This window comes from Mirounga angustirostris, unplaced genomic scaffold (genome assembly GCF_029215605.1).
Source record: "Mirounga angustirostris isolate CCGP_5_RB_7025 unplaced genomic scaffold, mMirAng1.0.hap1 SCAF_3, whole genome shotgun sequence".
NCBI classification, from domain to species: domain Eukaryota; kingdom Metazoa; phylum Chordata; class Mammalia; order Carnivora; family Phocidae; genus Mirounga; species Mirounga angustirostris.
Window position 1 is genome coordinate 36188530 of NW_026991711.1, and position 24246 is coordinate 36212775.

Sequence of the window (24246 nt, forward strand, 5' to 3'; positions counted from 1 at the left end):
ACAGATTCTATGATCCCTTTTAATTCAGGCTTCCATTAGCCCAATAGCTGTTAAAGCCACTCCTCTGAATCCTGGGTGAAGTAGAAACACATCATTTTATTTCACCTTAATCTGATACCCTTTGAATCTTTCTCTACAGGCACTTCCCAGGTATGTACTATCCAAGTTCCTACATTATTGTAATTCCTTTGTTCTGTGGTATATCTTCTCAGAGCAGAACTTGCATTAATTAATCATTCATATATCAATTTCCAACTGCATTTCATATGAAAAACACTTTCAGATTTTATAACATTTCCAATTCCCTCTGAGTAGTTGCCTTTCTTCCCAGATTTGGCATTTTTTTGTTGAGAACTTTCAGCATCTAAATATAATTTATTTGTCAACTATTCTCATCATGTCCTCAATCATGATTTTCTTTCTTTTGAATTTAAAGCCCTTGAAAATATTTCAACTATTTCAATTTTTAAATTTCAAACATTTAAAAATACTTTTAATTTAAATAGGTATATCTATAGATTATACATTTTAAAATTTAGAAGACGAAAACAACAAGGTATTATTTATTTTTTGGATGATTATTAATTATTAAAGGTAGATGTAATTTTTCTTTTTTTTTAAGATTTTATTTATTTATTTGACATGGAGAGATAGTGAGAGAGGGAACACAAGCAGGGGGAGTGGGAGAGGGAAAAGCAGGCTTCCCGCGGAGGGGGAGCCCGATGCAGGGCTTGATGCGGGACTCGATCCCGGGCTCGATCCCAGGACCCTAGGATCATGACCTGAGCCGAAGGCAGACGCTTAACGACTGAGCCACCCAGGTGCCCCTAGATGTAATTTTTCAAGCAACATTTTGCCCTGTACTGATACACACCTAATTCATTATTTTACAGATATTATTGGTTACATTTTTACATCTGGTATTTCATTGGAAATATACTTAACAGCTTCAAATACAAATTTTATTTCTTTCCACAAGCATTCTATGAGGAGGTTTTTAATGATATTCTTTTTTTAATTTACATAATTTTATTGAATTTCTACAATAGCCTTACAAGGAATAAAACATTTAAAGTTGAGGGGGAAAAGCTGATATTCTATTTTATAGATAAATTAATTGAGATTCAAAATGCAGTAACTGATGGAGGCTAGAATATATATAGTTTTTCTCTAGCTTATGAGTTATTCCCTTTTTTTTATTATTCTGTCTTACCAGTGTGTGTGTGTGTGTGTGTGTATGCATGTGTGTGTGTTTCAATATTTCTGATAAAAAGCCTTACTTAAAGTTCCAATTATCTTATAAGACAAAATTGTACCCAAAAGCAACATTAATGACTATATTCATTTTTCTTGCTTCTAAGTAGTAGCACCTGGTGCTTGAACTTTATCCCTTCTAATATTTCCTGGATCTAAACCTCTCTCTCGGGGGTTATTAAAAGATTTGAAATTAGTGTGTTTGTATAACTAGACATTCATTTTGAATACTGGTTTACTCTGCCATGCCGATATATGATGATGATGTTTCATTTGCTGGTTTTGTAATAATGCAAAGTTGATTCTTTAAATTTATTCATTTACTTAAAAATGTTTCCCTTTTCAAAAAAAAATGTTTCCCTTTTCTTTTTTTTTTTAAATAATGAAATATTAACTTTAGGTGTATAACTTTCAAGGTTAAATAGATATGTAATATTGTGTTTTATTGTCTGAGAATTTTTGCTTACTTTCTGATCTTTGATATTATTTACATAATGATTTGTAATAATAACTTCATAGTTTTAAAATTGAAATGACATGTGCTCATATAAAATACTTAAGCAATGTAAGGAAGGAATAAAATAGCAAACTTTTGACCAGAAATATTTTTACAAGCTAAAATAAATATTTTGCTAATGGAAATTTAATATGAAGAGATGCCTGCAGTGTACACTAAATTTTATGGCTAAAACAGTTATTTTTTCACTTACATAATAGTATCTTTCACTACACTCAGGTCTTGCCCAAGAAGTATGTATTGGTAATTCCTTTATCCGATATTACAGAAATGTTCTTTAAATATTCCCTCAAAACAAAAGCTAACTTATTCAAGAGAAAAAGGAAACTCCTTGCAAATTTATTTTTTCATTTTAATTCTACTCTTTTTTTTTTTTTTTTTAAGATTTTATTTATTTGCGAGAGAGAGAATGAGAGACAGAGAGCATGAGAGGGAGGAGGGTCAGAGGGAGAAGCAGAGTCCCTGCTGAGCAGGGAGCCCGATGTGGGACTCGATCCCAGGACTCCGGGATCATGACCTGAGCCGGAGGCAGTTGCTTAACCAACGGAGCCACCCAGGCGCCCCTTTTTTAGTTCTACTCTTACATAGTGACATTAAAGATATAATAATAAGGCATGCCTGGGTAGCTCCGTTGGTTAAGTATCCGACTCTTGCTTTCAGCTCATGTCATGATCTCAGGGTCCTAAGATCAAGCCCCTCACCCCCCAAGAGCTCTGCGTTCAGCGGGGAGTCTGTTTGAGATTCTCCTTTTCCTCTGCCCCTCCCCACTCCCTGCACACCCTCTTTCTCTAAGATAAATAAACAAATCTTAAAAAAAAAAAAAAGATATAATAATGGTGCTGGGACTTAGGGAACTTTGTTTGAAATCAATGCATCATATCTGTTTAAAGGAGTTTTTAGAGGGGACTTGGTGGTACAGTCAGTTAAATAACCAACTCTTGGTTTTGGCTCAGGTCCTGATCTCAGGGTCAGGAGATGAGCTCTGTGTCAGGCTCCTTGCTCAGTGGGGAGTCTGCTCAAGACATTCCCTTCCGCCTCTGCATCTCTGGACCCACTCATGCGCACTCTCTTTCTCTCTCAAATAAATAAATCTTTAAAAAAAGAAAGGATTTTTTAAAAGTATTTTTTAGTGTATTCTTTAGTATTTTCACAGTGTACATAAGTGCACTATCAGAGAATGCAAAAGAGTTCATATTTGGGTTATAGCAGTTATGTATGCATTTTTTCTCCTGAGCTCTGGAAGCTATTTGAAATTCAACAATAGCAATTCACAAAAACACTTACTAACTACCCTATGTGTGCCAGGCACTCTGTCAGGTTTGGGGATATAAAGTCCTTTACCAAAAGTATATTTTTGTGTTCTATGAAACAAACAAGAAAACCATAACAAATTAAGATTAGTACTTGGCCAAGGCCATTTTCTCATAGAATATTCTCACTCAATTATTCAACAAATAATTGAACTCCTAAAGTATTCTACATGTCAAAGACGGATGTAAACTATACTGGGTAATTAGCATGTCAGGGTAAACCATAACCCCCCAAACTAAAAGAAGTCTTTCTGAAAAAAGTAATATTTAAACCGATCTCTGAAGAAGTTATCCACGAGAATGTCAATGTGATATGAAGGTTTCAGGTAAAGAAATATATGTGTGAAGGCTGTAGAAGAAAGAGGTATGACATACTGAAACTACTTAGCATGGTTAGAATTAGAGCTTCAGCTGTTACTGGGTCACTCAGTTCCCGTCCCAGATGCACCAAAGAATTGGAGACGCAAGACCAGAATGGGGAGATAGAGTTCATAGAGTAGGTAAGTTGAGGACACTTTCAAGAGTGAAAGCGGGCCATCGCTGGAGCAAGAGTGGCAATGGGACCAAGAAGCTCCAGCTGCATCCTTTTAAGCCTGCTTTGTGTACATATAAATTTGTCTTTGATTGACATTTTTGATTGACAGCTGGTAGTTACATAATATTGACCTCTGCACATGCGCCTACCCATGATGCAGTCTGTTATAATTGTATTTATTTATGTATTGTATATTTATGAGTGTATAATGAACTTTTGCTGTGACCTTACTAGCCGCACCATTTGTGCCCATGCTCAGCTCTCAGCAGTCCTCTGGTGGCCTTTGAGCCAGCTCTGTGGCTAGGCCTTTCTTATTCTGTTAACCCTTAAAGATGGCTCTGAAGATGTGGCTGTTGACCCTTGGAGTGGCTCCGAGGGTGTGGCCAAAATCTGCTCTCTCTCTCCTCCCCCATGCCTAACTGCCTAAAAGAGCTGATGGGTACTAAAAGTTGAAGAAAACATCAAATCATTAGGCATTTATAACATACAATATGTGATTTGGACCATGGAAGCATTGAAGGCTGGAACTTGGTTGACAATGGGAACAATTTATGATGTAATAGCTTTAAATCGGCACATAGGTAGGGGGTCTTAATGTGAAAACAGAGGAGTAATTGTTACCTTTTACAGCTTTTTTTTTTTTTTAAGTTAATTCACAGTCTAATCTTCTAGAAATAACTGTTTCCTGGTGCAAGAGTTATTTCCACCTGATACCAATACTGTTTAGCACAAAAATTAGAAAGTATGCTTTATCTCCGAATTGTTTGGTACAGGAAAAGTAAGTGATGTTCAGCCCTGAACTATTTAGCATAGGAACAGGAAAGCTTATTGGTCAATTCTGAGCAGTTAAGATAAGAAATGAACATGGAAGCTAAATAAAGCCACCAGAAAAGACACTAGTGCCTTTGGCAAAAGCAATTTCATTACAAGGGTGGTTGGAAAGTTAGATTGCAATGGATTGAGGAGTATTCAGAGGGTCAGGAATTAAGATAATGAGTGCAGACAACACTTTCAAGACCTATAGCTGTGAAAGGAAATAGGGAGGAATAGCTATGGCTAGAGTAGTTTGTGAGATCAAGAAAAAAAAATTTTTTTTAAAGATTTTATTTATTTATTTGACAGAGAGAGACACAGCGAGAGAGGGAACACAAGCAGGGGAAGCGGGAGAGGGAGAAGCAGGCTTCCCGCGGAGCAGGGAGCCCGATGTAGGGCTCGATCCCAGGACCCCGGGATCATGAGCTGAGCGGAAGGCAGACGCTTAACGACTGAGCCACTCAGGCATCCCAAGAAAATTTTTTAATTGTATTGTTTTGTATATCACAGGCTGGTGAATATTTTAGCATGTTTAAATTCCGATAGGAAGAAATCATATTGCCCTTTTAAAATTGCATTTCTTGGAACTTGAAGCTTTACGTTGTTGGGCCACAATAAAGATAAAAAATATAGTGTCAGATCCTAACATCTGAGATACTCTTAGATTAGAAAGAGATTATAAAGTTTATTTAGGCTGAAGACATAAAAATTAGACAATACCAGAAATAATACAATGTCAGATTTTTACTTTATATTTATAGGAAACATTATAAAGATATAACCTCTATTTCCTATAATTTTAAAGTCTCATTTGTTAAACTAATAAGGTTGGATATGTGAGGGAAGATTAAATAATAAACTGTAGTTTAAGAATCCTAAGTATACTGATGTGGAAACTCCTTTTTTAAATCCTGAGTCAAAGGTCAAGGTCAAGGAGCCCTACTCAAGCCAGGTATCAGGAAATGATTTATGAGAAAATGTGCAAGCACTGGGACAGTGACTTTATAGAGAGAAAATCAAGTCAAACCAACATAACCATTTTTCTGACAGATAACCAACCTTCAAGAAAAATAACTAGTTTTCAGATTTAATATGGAGAAATTCAGAGAATTAGAACTTTTAGGAAAAAAGCTGGGAGTGAATAAGAACTCTGAAAAAAATAGTTTGGAGCCTAGTTTCTAATTCTCTGTTCTTTTGATTTATCCTTTTAAATTGCTTTCAAGTTCTTCAGAAAAGGCCCATCTCTGTATTACAGTCAAGATGTGTTAGTACACCTTGATTGTGGAAAAGGTGGTGCTACCTTGTGAGTAATTAGCTCTAAATAAATCTTGTCAAATCTATGCCCTGTTTGATTTGCTGTCTGTGGTCTCACCAAACTCTACAACTGTATTACTCTATTTCTTTCATTATTTCCTCTAATATTGTGTCCACCACAACTTGAGTGACTTGTAGATAAACTACTACGCTAAATTCTTTTCTTGCTAACATTTCCCAGGCTATGGAAATCTTAGTGAGCTATAAAACTTTCTGCCCTAAGTATGGTATTTGACTTGTAGGAAATTAAGATAAGGATCTGAATGTAGTCTTTATCCCCAACCCCCTTTAAGCCTATCTGGAGCCATTCTGCCGGGCTGTCTCGTATCTTGATTTTAGGACCCTCTTCATGCAGTCTGGTACCAGACCAGAAACATCAGGATCTCAGTGGAGCAGTCTTGATCTATTTGGCAACCTGCACTCCTGACTTTATTCTCCATAATTACCTGTAACCCAATAATGATATGTTCATTCTAGATTTAAAAGTCCATCCTGCTGGGCACCTGGGTGGCTCAGTTGGTTAAGCGACTGCCTTCGGCTCAGGTCATGATCCTGGAGTCCCAGGATCGAGTCCCGCATCGGGCTCCCTGCTCGTCAGGGAGTCTGCTTCTCCCTCTGACCTTCCTCCCTCTTAGGCTCTCTGTCTCTCATTCTCTCTCTCTCAAATAAATAAATAAAATCTTTAAAAAAAAAAAAAAAAGTCCATCCTGCTGGGCATTTTGTGACTTTTCTGTTCAATGTGTTTGTTAACGTGTAGAAGGATGTTCTTGCCAACATATGCCCGAGCCTGAATTCCTAAAATATATGCTGGGAAATGACCATATTCTGGGGTTGTAATAAGCAAACTTGTGAAAGGCAAACATATGGTACAGCAAAATTTCTATTAATTTTAAATATTTAAATATTTAAAGGAAAACTAATGAAAATAATCATATTGCATAGACAAATACTGTAGATAGCAGAGAACACACATAATTTTAATGGATTTAGATTTGTAAACTTGTCTGCAGTTCTTTTGGAGTTTTATGTGCACAAACATGTCTTCTGGAAATAATAGCAGTTATATATGTGTTTTTGGTCTAACTTTAATGGGCTTTCTTTCTTTTTTTTTTTTTTTCATCTTTTTTTTATTCTTATGTTAATCCCCATACATTACATCATTAGTTTTAGATGAAGTGTTCCATGATTCATTGTTTGTGCATAACACCCAGTGCTCCATGCAGAATGTGCCCTCCTCAATACCCACCACCAGGCTAACCCATCCTCCCACCCCCCTCCCCTCTAGAACCCTGTTTGTTTTTCAGAGTCCATCGTCTCTCATGGTTTGTCTACCCCTCTGATTTCCCCCGCTTCATTCTTCCCCTCCCGCTACCTTCTTCTTCTTTTTTTTTTTTTCTTAACATATATTGCATTATTTGTTTCAGAGGTACAGATCTGAGATTCAACAGTCTTGCACAATTCACAGCGCTTCCCAGAGCACATACCCTCCCCAGTGTCTATCACCCAGTCACCCCATCCCTCCCACCCCACCCCCCACTCCAGCAACACTCAGTTTGTTTCCTGCGATTAAGAATTCCTCATATCAGTGAGGTCATATGATACATGTCTTTCTCTGTTTGACTTATTTCACTCAACATAATACCCTCCAGTTCCATCCACGTCATTGCAAATGGCAAGATCTCATTCCTTTTGATGGCTGCATAATATTCCATTGTATATATACACCACATCTTCTTTATCCATTCATCTGTCGATGGACATCTTGGCTCTATCCAAATGGCCAACAGACACATGAAAAAGTGCTCAATATCGCTCGGCATCAGGGAAATCCAAATCAAAACCTCAATGAGATACCACCTCACACCAGTCAGAATGGCTAAAATTAGCAAGTCAGGAAATGACAGATGTTGGTGGGGTTGCGGAGAAAGGGGAACCCTCCTACACTGTTGGTGGGAATGCAAGCTGGTGCAGCCACTCTGGAAAACAGTATGGAGGTTCCTCAAAAAGTTGAAAATAGAGCTACCATATGATCCAGCAATTGCACTACTGGGTATTTACCCCAAAGATACAAAAGTAGGGATCCGAAGGGGTACGTGCACCCCGATGTTTATAGCAGCAATGTCCACAATAGCCAAACTGTGGAATGGGCTTTATTTCTTTTTTCCCTTGTTTACATTACATTGGAAAGACCTTCCAGAAAAATGTTGAATGTAGGTAGTACTAAAGAATTTCATTTTCAGTCTCAAGAAAGATTTCCATTAAATATGTTTGATATATGAGTGAATTAGGTGGTTTTATATGATTGAAATGTGTTCCTTAATTAGGTACAACTTACTTGTGATGCATTATCCACTATATATTTGATACACTTATTTTTTTACCTTTTTTTTTTTTTAGAGAGAGAGAACGGAGGGGAGAACGGGAAAGGTAGAGGGAGAGGGAGAAAGAATCTTAAGCAGGCTCCATGCCCAGTGTGGAGCACAATGCAGGGCTCGATCTCATGACCCTAAGATCACGACCTGAGCCCAAATCAAGAATCCGACACTTAATCAACTGAACCACTCAGGAGCCTCATATTTACATTTAGTTTTTTCATACAGTTTTATATTTAGTTGCTAGTATTTTGCTTAGGATTTTTGCAAATATGTTTAGAAGAGAGAATGGCCATTCATTTTCTTTCCGTGTAAACTCCTTTCCAAGTTTTGTTTCCATCTTATATTTGCCTCATTAAATGAGTTGAGGAAAGGTTCTCTTTTTCTGTTTTCTGACAACTTTTAAGAAAGTCTTTTTCTTTGTTCCTTTCTGCCTGCCTCCCTCAGTTTTGTATTGATTTTACTGTCATGTGTAGTTTTGTTTTATCGTGGATGGATAGTGAATCTTGAATCTTTGTTTTGATGTTTTTAACACATTTTTGAAAACTCTTGGCCATTATGTCTTCAGATGGCTTTTGCCCTATCATATCTCTCTCCTGTTTTTAAGACTACAATTATTTATACGAAAACAATGAATCATGGATCACTACATCAAAAACTAATGATGTATGGTGACTAACATAACATAATAAAATTAAATTAAATTAAAAAAAGAAAAAAAGACTACAATTATATATTATAATCCTTTCCCATGTTTCATTTGTTTCAGAAACTATTGTTTTTATCTTTTTTATCCCAATATTTTACTTTCAATATTTCCTACTTATTTTTCAGCTTATATTTGCCTCATCTGCATGCATTCTGCAAGTTCAGTTCCTCTATCAAAATTTTAAGTTAAATTATTACATTTCTACATGATTTTTTCATATAACCTAATATTCTTGAAACACTCCAGATTGTTATCTATAGTAAAATATAGTAATTACAATTATTTTCACATCTATAATTGTGATACTTCCTTTCAGAGATACATCTGTAGCACCTCCAAGCCTGTTTCTATTACCTGTTTTTCTCCCTAGGTCTAGTTTATTTATAGACCTGCTTTTTTTACCTTAATGTCAAGCACTACACACATGCACAAGAAATCAGAGTTTCTATGAGGTTACCTTTTTCTAAAGGTTTTTATTTTGACTGTTTGCTGACATTTAGATTGGTACATCACCTTAATGCACTCAGAGACTTCACTGATTCAGACCTAGGTTTCTGTCTTTGTATTATCTTGTCAATTTCTATTTCCCTTGCCTCCTAGGATAGAGCCCTTCAGGGAGTTCAACTGAGACCCTGTGTATTTACTAGAGTCTCTCATCTTGCTGGTCCTTGAATTCAAATTTTTATCTTTCACAGTCTACTTAGCTTCTCAATCTCCAATAAGTCATTTTCTGCCTGTCTAGCAGTGCTTCAGATCACAAATACCTCTGGGGAAAAGTGGTGCCCAATGACAGCCTTTCCCAAACTTTCCTCCTTTATGGCCCCTCATTTGTTTCTCAAGTTCTGCTACCTTTGGAGCCCATAAAATTCCAATATCCATCTTTTCCTCCAAGCCCCACGATACTTTTTCTCAGTTTCTTACCCTGTGCTGCTTATAATTAGTAAATACCTTTAAAGGGAAAGAAAAAACAGTATAGAATTTTGAGCTGACTTCCATGAGTTTTTCTTTATTCTAAGATCTTGGTCTTTCAAGTCCTGGTTGTCTTAGTAGCTATTGTTAAATTCATTTAGTTGTTTTGATATTATATGTAACATTTTTTTCTGGTGAGGGGTTTAGTCAGCTACAAGTTATTGCCCTGTAATTGGAAGCAGAATTCTCCATACTTTCTGTTTTGAAATAAGCTATTTCATTATTATTGTTAAATATCTAATTCATTTTCATTTTTAAATTGTTTTAAGGACTTAATTAGCACAGCATCAGAATACTTGACTGGGTCTTCTGGGCCTATCATGCATATACTGAGAGTCTTCTCCTTAATATAGAGTATGGTATTTTAAAGACTTCATTGTTATGATATTAATAGATTTAGTAGCCAAACTTAAGTATCATGAATTTTTCAAAATTTTAAAGTTTATCACATAGACATTCATATATATGGTTAAAATATTTGTTAGTACTGAGCTACTACATTTTGTAATTTTTTTTTTAATTGGTTGGGCATGGAATATGAAACTCAACAATTTACTTTTAAATTTATTGCCAATTTGTTTTACAAACCATGTTTCATAATTTCTCATCATGAAAATCACCTACTTCTGTAAAGGAACATTTACTATAACCTCACAGGAATCATAATTTAGAATAGTATAATTAGATGATCTACCTCAATTTCAAATGGATTAAGTTAACATTTTATTAGCAATCAATTTTAGAAGAGGCATGTTAGTAATTTACTGTTTCTGTTACTTTTTCAGGTTTTTTAGCTTAATGTCCTACTAAATATAGATAACCTATCTTTGAAATCATTTTAAAACTAGAAAAAAATATAATTAACAATTCATTTATTGCTTCCCAGAGCAAATTATTTCACCCAAAATAGATCTTTCTGACTTACATTAATAATGATTAACATAAGGAGACATGCATTGATTTTCCCTATAAAATTCTAAAACTCTGTGTGTTGTTTTGGACAATTCATAGCACTTTATAAACACCATCTTTTTGTGTGTGATTTGTAGGCTGACAGCAACTAGCCATTCATTGACACCTCAAAGTGATATGGACTCCAGTAGCTCTGAAGAATTCTATCAGGCTGTCCACCATGCTGAGCAAACCTTCAGAAAAATGGAAAGTTACTTGAAACAACAGCAACTCTGTGATGTTATTCTGATTGTCGGGAACCGAAAGATACCTGCACACAGGTATAGTAACTTGTTTTTGTTGGATATAGAAGTGACAGTCTGGTATGTAGAATACAAAACATTCAATGATCAGAGAATTAAGAATCCATTTTTTTTTGTGGTACAATAAAACTTTATTAATGGGCACTGGGATTTGAATTTCATATACTCTTCACATGTAATGGAATATATTTATCCTTTGATTTTTCCCACCAATAGAAATGTAATATCTGTTCTTAGCTTGTGAGCTGTGCAATAGGCAGCAGGCCAGACTTGGTCCACGGGCCATAGTTTGCTGATCCCTGTGTTAAAGAACTCAAGATTTCAAGCCTTTGATTCATGGAAGAAAAAAAGGAGTTCAAACGCAATTTGAAATATTTTGACTTTGATATTTTGTTATGAATTTCCAGGTATTTTATAATATATATGATATGTGGATACTTTATTATAAAAATATTGTTTGTTTCCATGTGTTTATTCATTCAGTAATTGTTATGCTCTCAAATGTTGTCAGGCTCAGAGATTAGATGATCAAAAATCTACTGTGAATGAAAGTTAAGATTTTCCAATAAGAACATCAAGAATAACTTGATATTCCATCTATTAACACATGTCATCTTCATAGTATTATGCTTTAACTGCAAAAAAAAAAAAAGATGAAACATACAGGTAAATTTGCAGAATTTTAAATCATAATGTAAATGTATTCTACTAAGCTTTGTCAAATAATCATAGCTAAGTCTATTTATAGTAGTTGAGAATCCACATTTTTGAGGGAGCTTGAGTTATTTTTCTTTTACTCTTTATTTCTTTTGGGAGGAGAATTATAATGTCATTTTAAGTAATCTCTTTTAATAAATAAAGCAAATATAAATACTTCAAAAATAAAACTTCCTCTACCTAGGGTTTATACATAGTCCATTTTATGTGACTCATAATTGCACTAAGTGGAAATCCATTTTAACTTAAGAGAATGTACCTAGGATCTGAAATGAGATATATGTTTCTGCCAAAATTAAAAGGAAATTAGGTTATCTTGGGTATATATTATTTGTTTCAACTAGGAAATTCAAAGTATTTCATGTTGACATTTTTATTTTGCATTTATTAATTTTTTTAAAAATTATAACATACTAATATTATCCTTAAGGTCCAATATATTTGAAAGCTAATGTACTTTTAAACATTCCCTATATATTTGTGATTTATAATTCTAAGTTACATGACCTGAACATCCAATTATTTTGTGCATTAATTTCTTATCAGCTTACTTATGAAAATTAATTAAATTTGATGTTGGGTTTTTTTACTTGTTTCTCTATTTTTTATTTTGAAATTGTAATTGGGAAAATAATTTTAATTTAATTTTGATACTTCTTATTTTATTATTTTAAATAGTTGAATAAATAGGCAAATAGCCTTAGACTACCTTGATATATGATGTTTAATACTATTAATGCTGATGAATTTAGAAGAGGCATAAGTTACCAACATATAAAAAATATTTTCAGTGTACTCCTCTTTCCTATACTTTTAATTTAAATTTCATTATGTAGATAATATATATACATCTAAGTGCTGACTATTAAAAACATTCCTGAAGAATTAAGCTGTATTTCTACTATGATAGCAATATTAAAATGTGAAAGTGAATTTGATACACTAGAAATGCATAGGAGGGAACATTTAGCATTGAATAACTAATGTAGGTCTGGTAGGGTTCAAAATATCAACTAACTCTGGCAACAATTCTAATAATATACTATTCACACGCATTTTCAAATATTTCTACGACAATGCATTATTATTGGCAAGAAAGCCATTAAAAATAGTCATTATTATTTAGATATTTAATGTTGTAATATGTGTGGCAAATATGCAAATTATCCTGAACTATCATCTAAATAACATCTAGATAAAAATTCTATTGTAAGAAGTATTCTTAATTTGAGAGTGTAACTAAATTTACTTTATTTAACTTATAAATTCATTAAATAATTATATATATTATATATGTGTGTGTTTAAGAAGATAGAGGGACTCAATCAACTCAAAAGTATATTAGCACATCAAATGTTCGTTAATATTTTAAAAAAGCGGTGTTTCATGTAATTTACAGTCTTATTTTATAGCCTTATATTGGTAGTAATTTAATATTTCTCATTTAATATTTCTCACTTGAAGCATTTTTAACCAATATACTGAGCAATTCTCTCATGTTAATTATATTCTACATTGTTTTCTTTGTTACTCTTTTTATCTAGATCATTAATATTATTTTCTAAATAATGTAATTATATAAGTTATTTTAAAATAATCCAGATGACTAAGAAATAAAATTGCTTGTTGGTTTAGATTATTCTAAAACATCAGAGTAATTATTACTTTTATACATATTACTCTGAACATTTAAATATTTTATATAGTTAGCAGATATTAAAGCAAGTAAGTATTGTCAACCATCTATATTTTCCTTAAGTGTGACAAGAAAAATTTTAGCCTAAGGCTCTCTGCTAAATTAATGCAAATAAGGATTTATATTTATTTTATACCATGAGTTAAGACTTAGTACTACCTATTTTATAAATAATTTATATAGTTATGATTCTAAGTTAAACATACATTAACAATATGTGGGAAAACATTTATGGGGCACCGGAAAAAGGCAAATGCTGTTTTTAGTAACTGCAGATACATTGCACATCCTTATTTACACTTTTGTACAGTAAAATGATAGTAATTAATGCAAGATTAGTTCTTTGCTTTAAACAAATAATCATCTTAGCTATAGTAACTAAGGAACGGATTTTGAAGTTATTTTGTTATATTTTGATTAGCACAGATGAGTATTGCCTCAGGGCAAAATATATATGATGTTACAATCATTAGCACTGGAACATGGGGCTATTATAATAATTTCAAATAATGAAAAAAGAAACAACTACACTAAGACCTACTGCTCTTTCAGGAAGGACACTGAAAGCTAATCTTATAAGCACACTCACTAAATACCCATTCTTAAAGTCATGTATATTTAATTTATTATTATCTCATCATTCAAAATTTTCAAATCAATCCCCACTTAAGTTAATAGATTATGACTATTAAAGGGCTCTCCATAAAACCCTTTGTTTTTGTTCTGGTTATATTGTATATACGTTTTTAACCTGATATAAGTAACAACTATCAATGTATTTATGAAATGCCATGTTTATATAGATACATTTAATTACTACTATGCATATTTTTAAGTAAATTAGTTCTAAAAAGCTAATAATACTTAAGATGACACACTAATACCGCTTTGGCATGGAAAATAATCAAAATTCTGAATTCATCTGTGCTTTAAGTTTTCAGAGAAATTCTAAAATAAATATAAGCTTCTCATAAATGGCCCAGAATAATTGATTAGCAACAAGTGAACCAAGAAACTAAATATAAATCCCTGACTACTAAATATAGAGAACTTCTTGCTAGGTAGCTGCCTGTAATCAGGGATGCCAGATGCTAAAAATTAGACTGACAAGATCAATATTAATAATTGGACAGCCAAATTTTCTTTTCTTTTTTTTTTAAGATTTTACTTATTTATTTGTCAGAGAGAGAGAGCACACAGGGGGAGCGACAGGCAATGGGAGAAGCAGGCTCCCCATGAGCAAGAAGCATGATGCAGGACTCTATCTGAGGATCCTGGGATCATGACCTGAGCTGAAGGCAGACACTTTAACCGACTGAGCCACCCAGGCATCCCTGGATAACCAAATATTCTTTTTTTTTTTTTTTTAATGAGCTTTTTTTTTTTTTTTTTTTTTTAAAGAGTGTATTTATTTATTTGTCAGAGGGAGAGAGGGAGAGAGAGAGAGCACCAACGGGGAAAGCGGCAGGCGGAGGAAGAAGCAGACTCCTCATTGAGCAAGGAGCCCGATGCGGGACTCTATCTGAGGACCCTGGGATCATGACCTGAGCCGAAGGCAGATGCTTAACCAACTGAGCCACCCAGGTGTCCCGCCAAATTATCAATGTTAGGAGAATTAAGGGGTTTTCAGGGCCTACTTTGTTACAATGTACAGGTATAGAATGAAATATCATTTAGCCTGTGAAAGTCTTTTCCCTCTCTAGCCATTATTAAGAGTAAGTGCATTCGACAGAAATGAATGAGAAAATCTTAAATAACTAACATTCTCTGAGTTGGAAATAATATTATTTATAATTTTATGTGCATAGAAACAGTGTGGAAGGATATATAACATACTGTCAATAAAGCCTATTCCTGGGAGATGGGAGTAGGCAGGATAAAGAGGAGTTAGCATTTTTTTAATGTATAAATATATATATTCTTTGAACTCTTTAGAGTGGCCATGCAATAATTCATGATCAAATAAAGACTTAAGTGAAGGGGCGCCTGGGTGGCTCAGTTGGTTAAGCGACTACCTTCGGCTCAGGTCATGATCCTGGAGTCCCTGGATCGAGTCCTGCATCGGGCTCCCTGCTCGGCGGGGAGTCTGCTTCTCCCACTGACCCTCCCCCTCTCATGCTCTCTGTCTCCCATTCTCTCTCTCAGATAAATAAATAAAACCTTTAAAAAAAAAATAATATACTTGTTTGCTATTATACTTTCCATATAGTAAATCTTAAGCTATGATGGAAGGTGATAATTTATGTCTAATATTTATTGAGTGCTGAGGTATTAGATTTGATATTCATATATATTAGCTCCATTTCACAAATGAGAAATCAGTAGCTCAGAAATATTAGTGCGTGGGCACCTGGGTGGCTCAGATGGTTAAGCGTCTGCCTTCGGCTCAGGTCATGATCCCAGGGTCCTGGGATCGAGTCCCGCATCGGGCTCCCTGCTCTGCGGGAAGCTTGCTTCTCCCTCTGACCCTCCCCCCTCTCATGTACTCTCTCTCTCTCATTCTCTCTCTCAAATAAATAAATAAAATCTTTAAAAAAAAAAAAAAAAGACTTAAGTGAAAAGTAAAATGGTGATATGTGATGGAGACAGATATAATCCTGCTCTGTAGACCAAAACCCTGGGCATTTCATTTAACATCATATTCTGTTTTCATTTTTGTCTATGTTTGATAATAGATTTAGTTATTTCAAGAATATATATACCATAAATATATAAGTCATATATATATGATATATATGATTTTAGTGTTTTTTTATTGAGCACTAGTATTATAAAAATAGTTGAAGCTAAAAGTGGCATTTGAAATGATGTATTTAGAAACACTTAGGGGCTCATAAACACTTAGAAACACCTGGGTAGCTCAGTCTTTTAAGTGTCTGCCTTTGGCTCAGATGATGATCTCAGGGTCCTGGGATCAAGCCTCAAATCAGGCTCCCTGTTCAGTATAAACCATACTAGTAAAGCTAAGTATAGAGTCAAATTCAGAATAATTTAAAACTGTAGTGTCGTGTGTTAATCACTTAACTCTAATATAGAGATTAGAAAAAAAAAGAAGACAAAAGTTTTAAAAATAATTATTGCTACATAATTAGTTAATGGATGTACAGTATACAAAGAGGTAATTTGTGACATCAAAACAAAATATGCAAGGAGTAAAAAAGTAGTTTTTGTATGTGGTTGAAATTAAGTTGTTATCAGCTTAAAATATTTATAGTTATATTTATAGGCTGTTTTATGTAAGCTTCTTGGTAACCACAGCACAAAAACCTAAAGTACATATACAAAAGAAAAAAGGGAAAGCATAACATTATAGGAAATTATTAATTCACAAACAAGGATAGCAAAAGACGAAGAAAGGAACAAGGGAACTACAAAACAGCCAGAAAACAATTAGATGGCATTGTAAATCCTTACTTATCAATAATTATTCTAAATATAACTGGATTAAACTGTCCAATCAAAAGGTATACTATGACTGAATGGAGTCAAAAATAAGACCCAACTATATGCTGCTTACAAGAGACTCACTTCAGCTTTAAGGGCACACATAGTCTCAAAAAGGAAGGAATGGAAAAAGATATTCCAAGCAGATGGAACCAAAAAGAGAGCAAGTATAACTATAGTTTTTATCAGACAAGATAGACTTTAAGGCTTAATGGTAGCAAGAAACAAAGATGGTCATTATATAATGATAAAGGAATCAATTCACCAACAGGATACAACAATTATAAATATATCGTGGTAATCATTTTTTCAACATATATGTGTATCAAATCATATTTTATGCCTTAAATAAATGATATATATTAATAATATCTCAATAAAACTGGGAAAGGGGGCGATAGGAGAAGCTGAAAAACTTTTGTTTCACTTGTTTTCCCATCATGTAGGTATCACTTTAATGTCTTCCCTCTACTTACTACTGATATTCAGCAGTACATGAAGCATCTTTCCTTGCATAAAACAAATGTATATCAAACATGTATGCCTTGGTCTATTCCCTGTTGGTGATGCAAAAGGATTATAAAACATGACACTTTTCCACATGAAGTTTGCAATAATCTTGAGGAGGAAAGAATAACCTGTAGGACAATTAAGGAAATTGTAATAGTTATCATATAGTACATTATAACTGCAGTGGAAATATATAGTTTTGATTCCAAATGCAAGAGATAATCAAATAAGGTAATGAGCGGTTTTTCAGAGAGATTGTGTTTGAGGTCAGCCTAATGGAAAAGAACAAGTGTGCTATTTTAGATAGAAAAATATGGAAAAATAGAGAAAGAAAGAATTTGTGAAAATTATGAGATACTGGCTTAGTTAAAGTGGAGTCATTTGTATTGGAAATCCTGGGAAATTAAGCTGTAAAAGTAGGACAAAAACAATTTTGACAGATTTTGAAAACCAGTAGAGAAATTTGGATTTGAAGTCATGTATAATTAGGAGTTCTTGTAGTTTCCTGAAGAGGGGAGTAGCATAATTAAGTCAATAATAAAAATAACAGTCCTAATGTTAGTTAACATTCAGTGTGTTGGCAGTTCTGTAGAAATAATGTATTAACAGCTACAATAGGCTGCCTATCATAATTTACAAAGATAACTCTGAAAAATGGGACCACTTTAGAAAATGTACAAAAAATGGGCACAGCAAAAGCTAGTTAATGGTCTAGGAAGCTGTTAGAGTTAATCCAGGCATGAAATGAGTATTATATAAATATAGAGAAAGAGATGAACTGAGAAATATTTTGGAGAACTGTGTCATTAGTAAGTATTCCTGGAAGTAGAGCTGGAGACTGGAATTCAAGTATGCATGGTTTATTTATTTTTTATTTTTTATTTTTTTTCCATGAAGGACATGCCCTCTTTAATACCCATCACCAGGCTAACCCATCCTCCCACCCCCTCCCCTCTAGAACCCTCAGTTTGTTTCTCAGAGTCCATCATCTCTCATGGTTCACCTCTCCCTCCGATTTCCCCCCCTTCATACTTCCCCTCCTGCTATCTTCTTCTCCTCCTGCTCTTCTTCTTCTTCTTCTTCTTCTTCTTCTTCTTCTTCTTCTTCTTCTTCTTCTTCTTCTTCTTCTTCTTCTTCTTAACTGATATGAGGAATTTTTAATCTCAGGAAACAAACTGAGGGTTGCTGGAGTGGTGGGAGGTGGGAGGGATGGGGTGGCTGGGTGATAGACATTGGGGAGGGTATGTGCTATTGTGAGCACTGTGAATTGAGCAAGACTGTTGAATCACAGATCTGTACCTCTGAAACAAATAATGCATGGTTTATTTAAAGAGCATTCTCAGAAGAAAGGGAAAAGGATAGGGCAGAGGAAGGAGCAAATCAAAGATGTAGCTGTCAGCTGGAGCCTTGCTTCATCTTTAACTCCCAAGAAGCTCTGGAGCATGACTTGCTGCAGAGTTAGTCATACTTTGAGGAAAAAGACAGCATCTTACACTCTGCTTTTATTATTAATTGCCATTGGGCCAACTCACAGGTGACTGTATGGGGAGGTTGTGGAGGTCAGGGGATGAGGTAAGAAGAGCTGGACGCATAAACTCCCAGGGAGGCAGCTCCTATTGGGCCAAGTGTGATTCTAGGAAAGGGATAGCTGGGACAAGTCAGATGATATCACTGGCACTGGGGCATAGTTGTGCCTCATAAAGAGGGTCCGGCCAGAGTAACCACACAGTCCAGTACAAAAGGAAAGATGGATTTTATGTCATTTTTGATATAGGCAATGAAAGAGAAGGAGACAAATAATGACTTCATAATATCTATTCTGAAAGTTCAATATATTGGTAGTGCACAAGTTAGTAACAGAGAAGTAAAAATGAAAAAAAAGAATCTCACAAGGAAGACTCTGAGTTTCGTTCAGAGCATCCTGAGATACTACTGGGCTATCTGGTGAGCAGTTTCTGTAGGCATCTGAGATACATAGCAAGATTTAAAACCACCATAATGATAATAATTAAGGCCATGCTCAAGGATGATTCTGAAACAAGGAGTGTTAAGACAAAAATTTAGAGGTCTGAGAAAAAACCTAGGGTAATGAGAGGCTCAAGAAGTAAGAGTAGAGAGAGAAGTCAATGAATCAGAGGTAAGCTGAGATAAGAAAGTCTATACTACCTTAGCTAAAAAGGGAATTTTAAGAAGAGGAGGAGGTCAGCAATGTCAAACACCACCAATAAATTGGAGTAGGGCTAGAAAAGCTTAATAGATTTGGAAGGAAATAAATTTGTGATGACCTCAGTGAGAGATTTTCCAGAATGGCTGCAAGCATTCACACATTTATGGGTTTTCTTCTCTTGCTTCCTTTGCATTAATAGAATTTATATATGTGCATGTAAAGATATCACTTTCTTTTTTTTTTTTTTTAGATTTTTTTTAAAATTTATTTATCTGAGAGAGAGAATGGGAGACAGAGAGCATGAGAGGGGGAGGATCAGAGGGAGAAGCAGACTCCCCGCTGAGCAGGGAGTCCGATGCGGGACTCGATCCTGGGACTCCAGGATCATGACCTGAGCCGAAGGCAGTTGCTTAACCAACTGAGCCTCCCAGGCGCCCAAGATATCACTTTCTGTTATGCATTAAATCCCTCCTCCAAAATCTAATTCCCATCTCATGTGTCACTTAATCTAAATGCAGTATAAACTTGTTTTCACTTCTGTTACTGAATGAAAGAATATAACATATTTTGTATGTTATATTTGATTGAGAAGATTTCATGTAATTAAGATTGAATTCTACAGGTCATATATTTTCCTCTATATGGATGTGACCCTGTTACAAATAAAACCTTTCTATGTGTAAGATTAAACTGGTTAACTTTATATCAATATACTTCTTGTGCCCTAGGAATGATATATATCTCTCTGGTTTATGACAGCTTATTTTCATAGCATATAATGTTATATTTAGTTCTTTTGATAAAACTGTTTTGACATGATATATCTAACTGGTATGTAATAAATATTTGAAGATATCTGTGTCTTCATTATTTTGTCAGATTTTGAGAGTATAAAGAAATAACATGTTTAGTTAACAAATGGCTCAATTAAATGTGTAACAAATTGATAAGTTTAAGTATTTTAAACAAGTTTCCACCCTAGGCATTCATATTAATAGGTAGCTAAAATCATGGATCCCATAAAGTACTCTTTAAATGCATAAAGTGTATGTTGAAGGATTTTTTTTTTAGTTAAAAGAAGAAATGTCTCTCTTTGTTGAAGTTAGCTTTTATCATGTCCTTCACTTACGTAGAAATAAGACATAAAGCAGATAAAATTACAAAATAAGTAACTGAAAAAGAATATCTCCTGATTTGAAAACTATGAAATATATGACAAACTATATATATGACTCTCAATGACTAAAATGTGTAATATCTGCCTCTTTACAGAAAAAAATATTTTGATCCCTACTCAAGAAGAACCACTTTAAAAAAATGCATTCATCTATATGCAAAAAAGATGTAGCTAAAATGTTAATGAATGAGATTTTTTGAAAAAAGACAATGAAAAGATTCACCCAAAAGAACAGATAGAGAATATATATATATATGTAGAATTAAAGCCACACATAATTTTATATACATTAATATACATCAATAAATTTTAGAACCGAGATAAAATGGGTAAATTTAAAAAATATATGAAATGCAGAAGTTGATAATGAAGAAATAGAGCACAAAAATAAGCCTTGTAGTTTATTAAATAATTAAAATGAGATCATGTCACCTTTTCTCATAATAGTCAAACCAAAATATTTTTTCAGGTAAGTTCTGGAACATCTTAAGGGAAAAATTCATTGCTTTCTTCTATAAATCATTATACAAAATTAAAAAGAGTTGAAGCCGCCACCTCATTTTATGAGGCTATGTAATATTAACTCAGAAGTCAGATAAGAAGAGGAGCCTGGGTGGCTCAGTCATTAAGCGTCTGCCTTAAGCTCAGGTCATGATCCCAGGGTCCTGGGATCAAGCCCCACATCGGGCTCCCTGCTCCGCGGGGAGCCTGCTTCTCCCTCTCCCACTCCGCCTGCTCGTGTTCCCTCTCTTGCTTTGTCTCTCTCTGTCAAATAAATAAATAAAATCTTAAAAAAGAAAAGTCAGATAAGAAAATACAACAAAAAAATTATAGGTTCATCTCTCTTGTGACTATAAATAGAAAATGCTAAAGATAATTTTGATTGAGATAAAGGCCTTTTATGAATTTTAACACCTATATATTATAACAGTGGTTAGCAAAGCTAGAAATAAAGAGGTCTTTCTGACATGATAAAGGTTACATACCAATTCATTCAACAAGTATCTTACTAAAAGGAGAATCTTTAGATGTGTTTCTTTGAAGATAGAGAAAAACACAAATTTTCTCCCCTGGCACAGTGATTGTTCAGCACACCACTGGAACACTGGAGGTCCTGGATGAAGTTTTCAGAAAAGAAAAAGAAAATGAGTTATAGAAAATAAACAAGGATAAGACAAAATGAGATTATTTGCAGGTGATAATAATCATCTACCTAGAAAAAAAAAATAGCAGAGTCAAAAGAACTAGAAAGATAATTCAGTAAATATGTCAGATAAAAGATGGATTTATGAGTTTCAGAATTTTAAACCAACAAAAACCAACAAAAAAATAGAATTTTTTAAAAAGTTACTACACATAATGCCAACAAAACTGTAAAGTATGAAGAAATCAACCAAGAATATACAAGATGATTTTAGGGAAAACTTTAAAATTTGAATAGAAAGCAGACAGGATATCCTGAAAACATGGAGATATATTTTGTATTTTTGTGTTGGATGACTTTATATTATAAATATACCAACGATCACCAAAAATAAAATCAGAAATTCAGTGCATTTTTAATAAAAATTCCATTTAACTTATTCGAAGAACTTAACAAACTTACTTTAAACTCTAATGAAGAATACAACTTCACTAATAGTTAAATAAAAATAAAGACAGAGGACTTGCCTCATATGATTATAAAGACATATTTAGACTCACAGTATAAAAAGAATAATATGTTCTTACAAGAACAGGCAAATAAGCAGAAAACAATAGAAATCTCAGAGACAGATAAGTATACATTCAGGATGCAAATTCTCAATATAGATGTGCCATTAATTCAGTGGGGAATAATCAGAGTCTTTAGTAGGTAGTGTGGTAAAAAGTGAGTATATAGACAGAAATAAAATTGGATTCCTATCCAAAAGGATGGAAGAACTAAATGTGAGAGAAAAAAATATGTATTTAAAATGATAGAAGAATGTTCTGTGACCAAAGGTGGAACAAGATTTCCTAACTCAGTTTTGAAAAGTACAATCTATAAGGCAATAAATAGATTGATAGATAGATGATAGATAGATACAGAGATAAATAGATGATAGGTAGGTAGATAGATAGAGTACCTCTATACTGCATTCTTTTTTTTTTTTTAAGATTTTTTATTTATTTTAGAGAGAGAGAGCAAGCAAGCAAGCAGAGTGGGAGGAACAGAGAGAGTCTTAAGCAGACTCCACACTGAGTGTGGAACCTGACACAGGGCTCCATCTCACAACCCTGAGATCATGACCTGAGCTGAAACCAAGAATCAGACGCTTAACCAACTGAGCCACCCAGGTGCCCCTACACTGCATTCTTATTGACGCTTAGCATTTGCTGCTTTAAACTCATGACCTAAATTAGACCCTATGATTCTTTCAGGCTTGTTCTGAGCTCAGTCTCCGACTATTTTGCTGCCATGTTTACAAGTGATGTTTGTGAAGCCAAGCAAGAGGAGATCAAGATGGAAGGCATAGACCCCAATGCCCTCTGGGACCTTGTCCAATTTGCATATACAGGTACAGTGAAAGAATTATAACTTCATGTTGATATCTTGTGAATTTTAGAATTTGAGTATAAAATTTAAAGCTTAAAAAGTGTTTAGTTTGTATCTTTCACTTTTTCAGTTGAAAGATTATCTAACGGGGAAAAATCAGACTACCTTTTCATTTGTCATGGAATCACAAATGTATATATGTATACATATACCCTATTCCCTTCTATAAAGGTCATAATAAGCTTATAAACATAGTCAATGGAATGAGCTTGGGAGACAAGCAAAGAGGTTATTAATTATCAAATAAGAATTTTTTAATGTCCATTCTGAGAGCATTAGGAAGGGAAATAGATTCTCATTTTCTTTCCTATGGGTTGGAATAACTCTTTTCTCCTTAAAATGTATTATTTTAATATTAAAATCTTCACAGAACATTTAATGCGGACTTGACAAACTTAGCTGAAAAGGACGATGAAGATACTTAGTTATGGAAATGACTACTTTTTGAGGCTTTTCCTCCTGATCTACTATGTTGACATTTTCTAATGGCCTTTGCACTATGTCATATTTAGTGCATTCAAATAAGTTTGCCAATTTAGCAAACATTTGTTAATGTTTCTCAGTGTGCAAGTATCAGCTGTATCTCTGGAGAATAAACTAATGAATAAGATGTCTTAGCTTTCCAGAAGCTCATAGTCCAAGTGGAGAAGAATTAGATGAAGGAATAAATATTGATATAATGTGACACATTAAGAGAGTTAGAAGGCATAAAACCTGCTGTTCAAAGCATTATCAGGACTCATATTCATTTAAAACATTTTAATAGTTTTTAGGATTATTGTGGTAAGGGGGAGACATTATAATAAAATCTTGTGATAGAGGCCAAGGTAGATGGTATGAATTGAATTTATATCTATCTATCTATCTATATAGATAGATATATAAATAGAAGTTATATATATATAGTATAAATGGCAGGTGGCTCATTTTGCCTGAACTCTCAATCATGG

At 34.0% G+C, this 24246-nt stretch overlaps 1 protein-coding gene across 2 annotated transcripts in view; it reads left to right on the forward strand.

Annotated features, from left to right (window-relative positions):
- KLHL1 (kelch like family member 1) overlaps window positions 1-24246 on the forward strand; it is a 360073-nt gene that overhangs the window by 118286 nt on the left and 217541 nt on the right. The window contains exons 2-3 of one of the 2 annotated variants that reach the window (XM_045867545.1): window positions 10843-11025; window positions 23122-23258. In XM_045867545.1, the coding sequence (XP_045723501.1) occupies window positions 10843-11025; window positions 23122-23258 (320 nt within the window). The remainder of the gene's footprint in view (window positions 1-10842; window positions 11026-23121; window positions 23259-24246) is intronic. The other variant, XM_045867546.1, reaches the window with a different exon arrangement.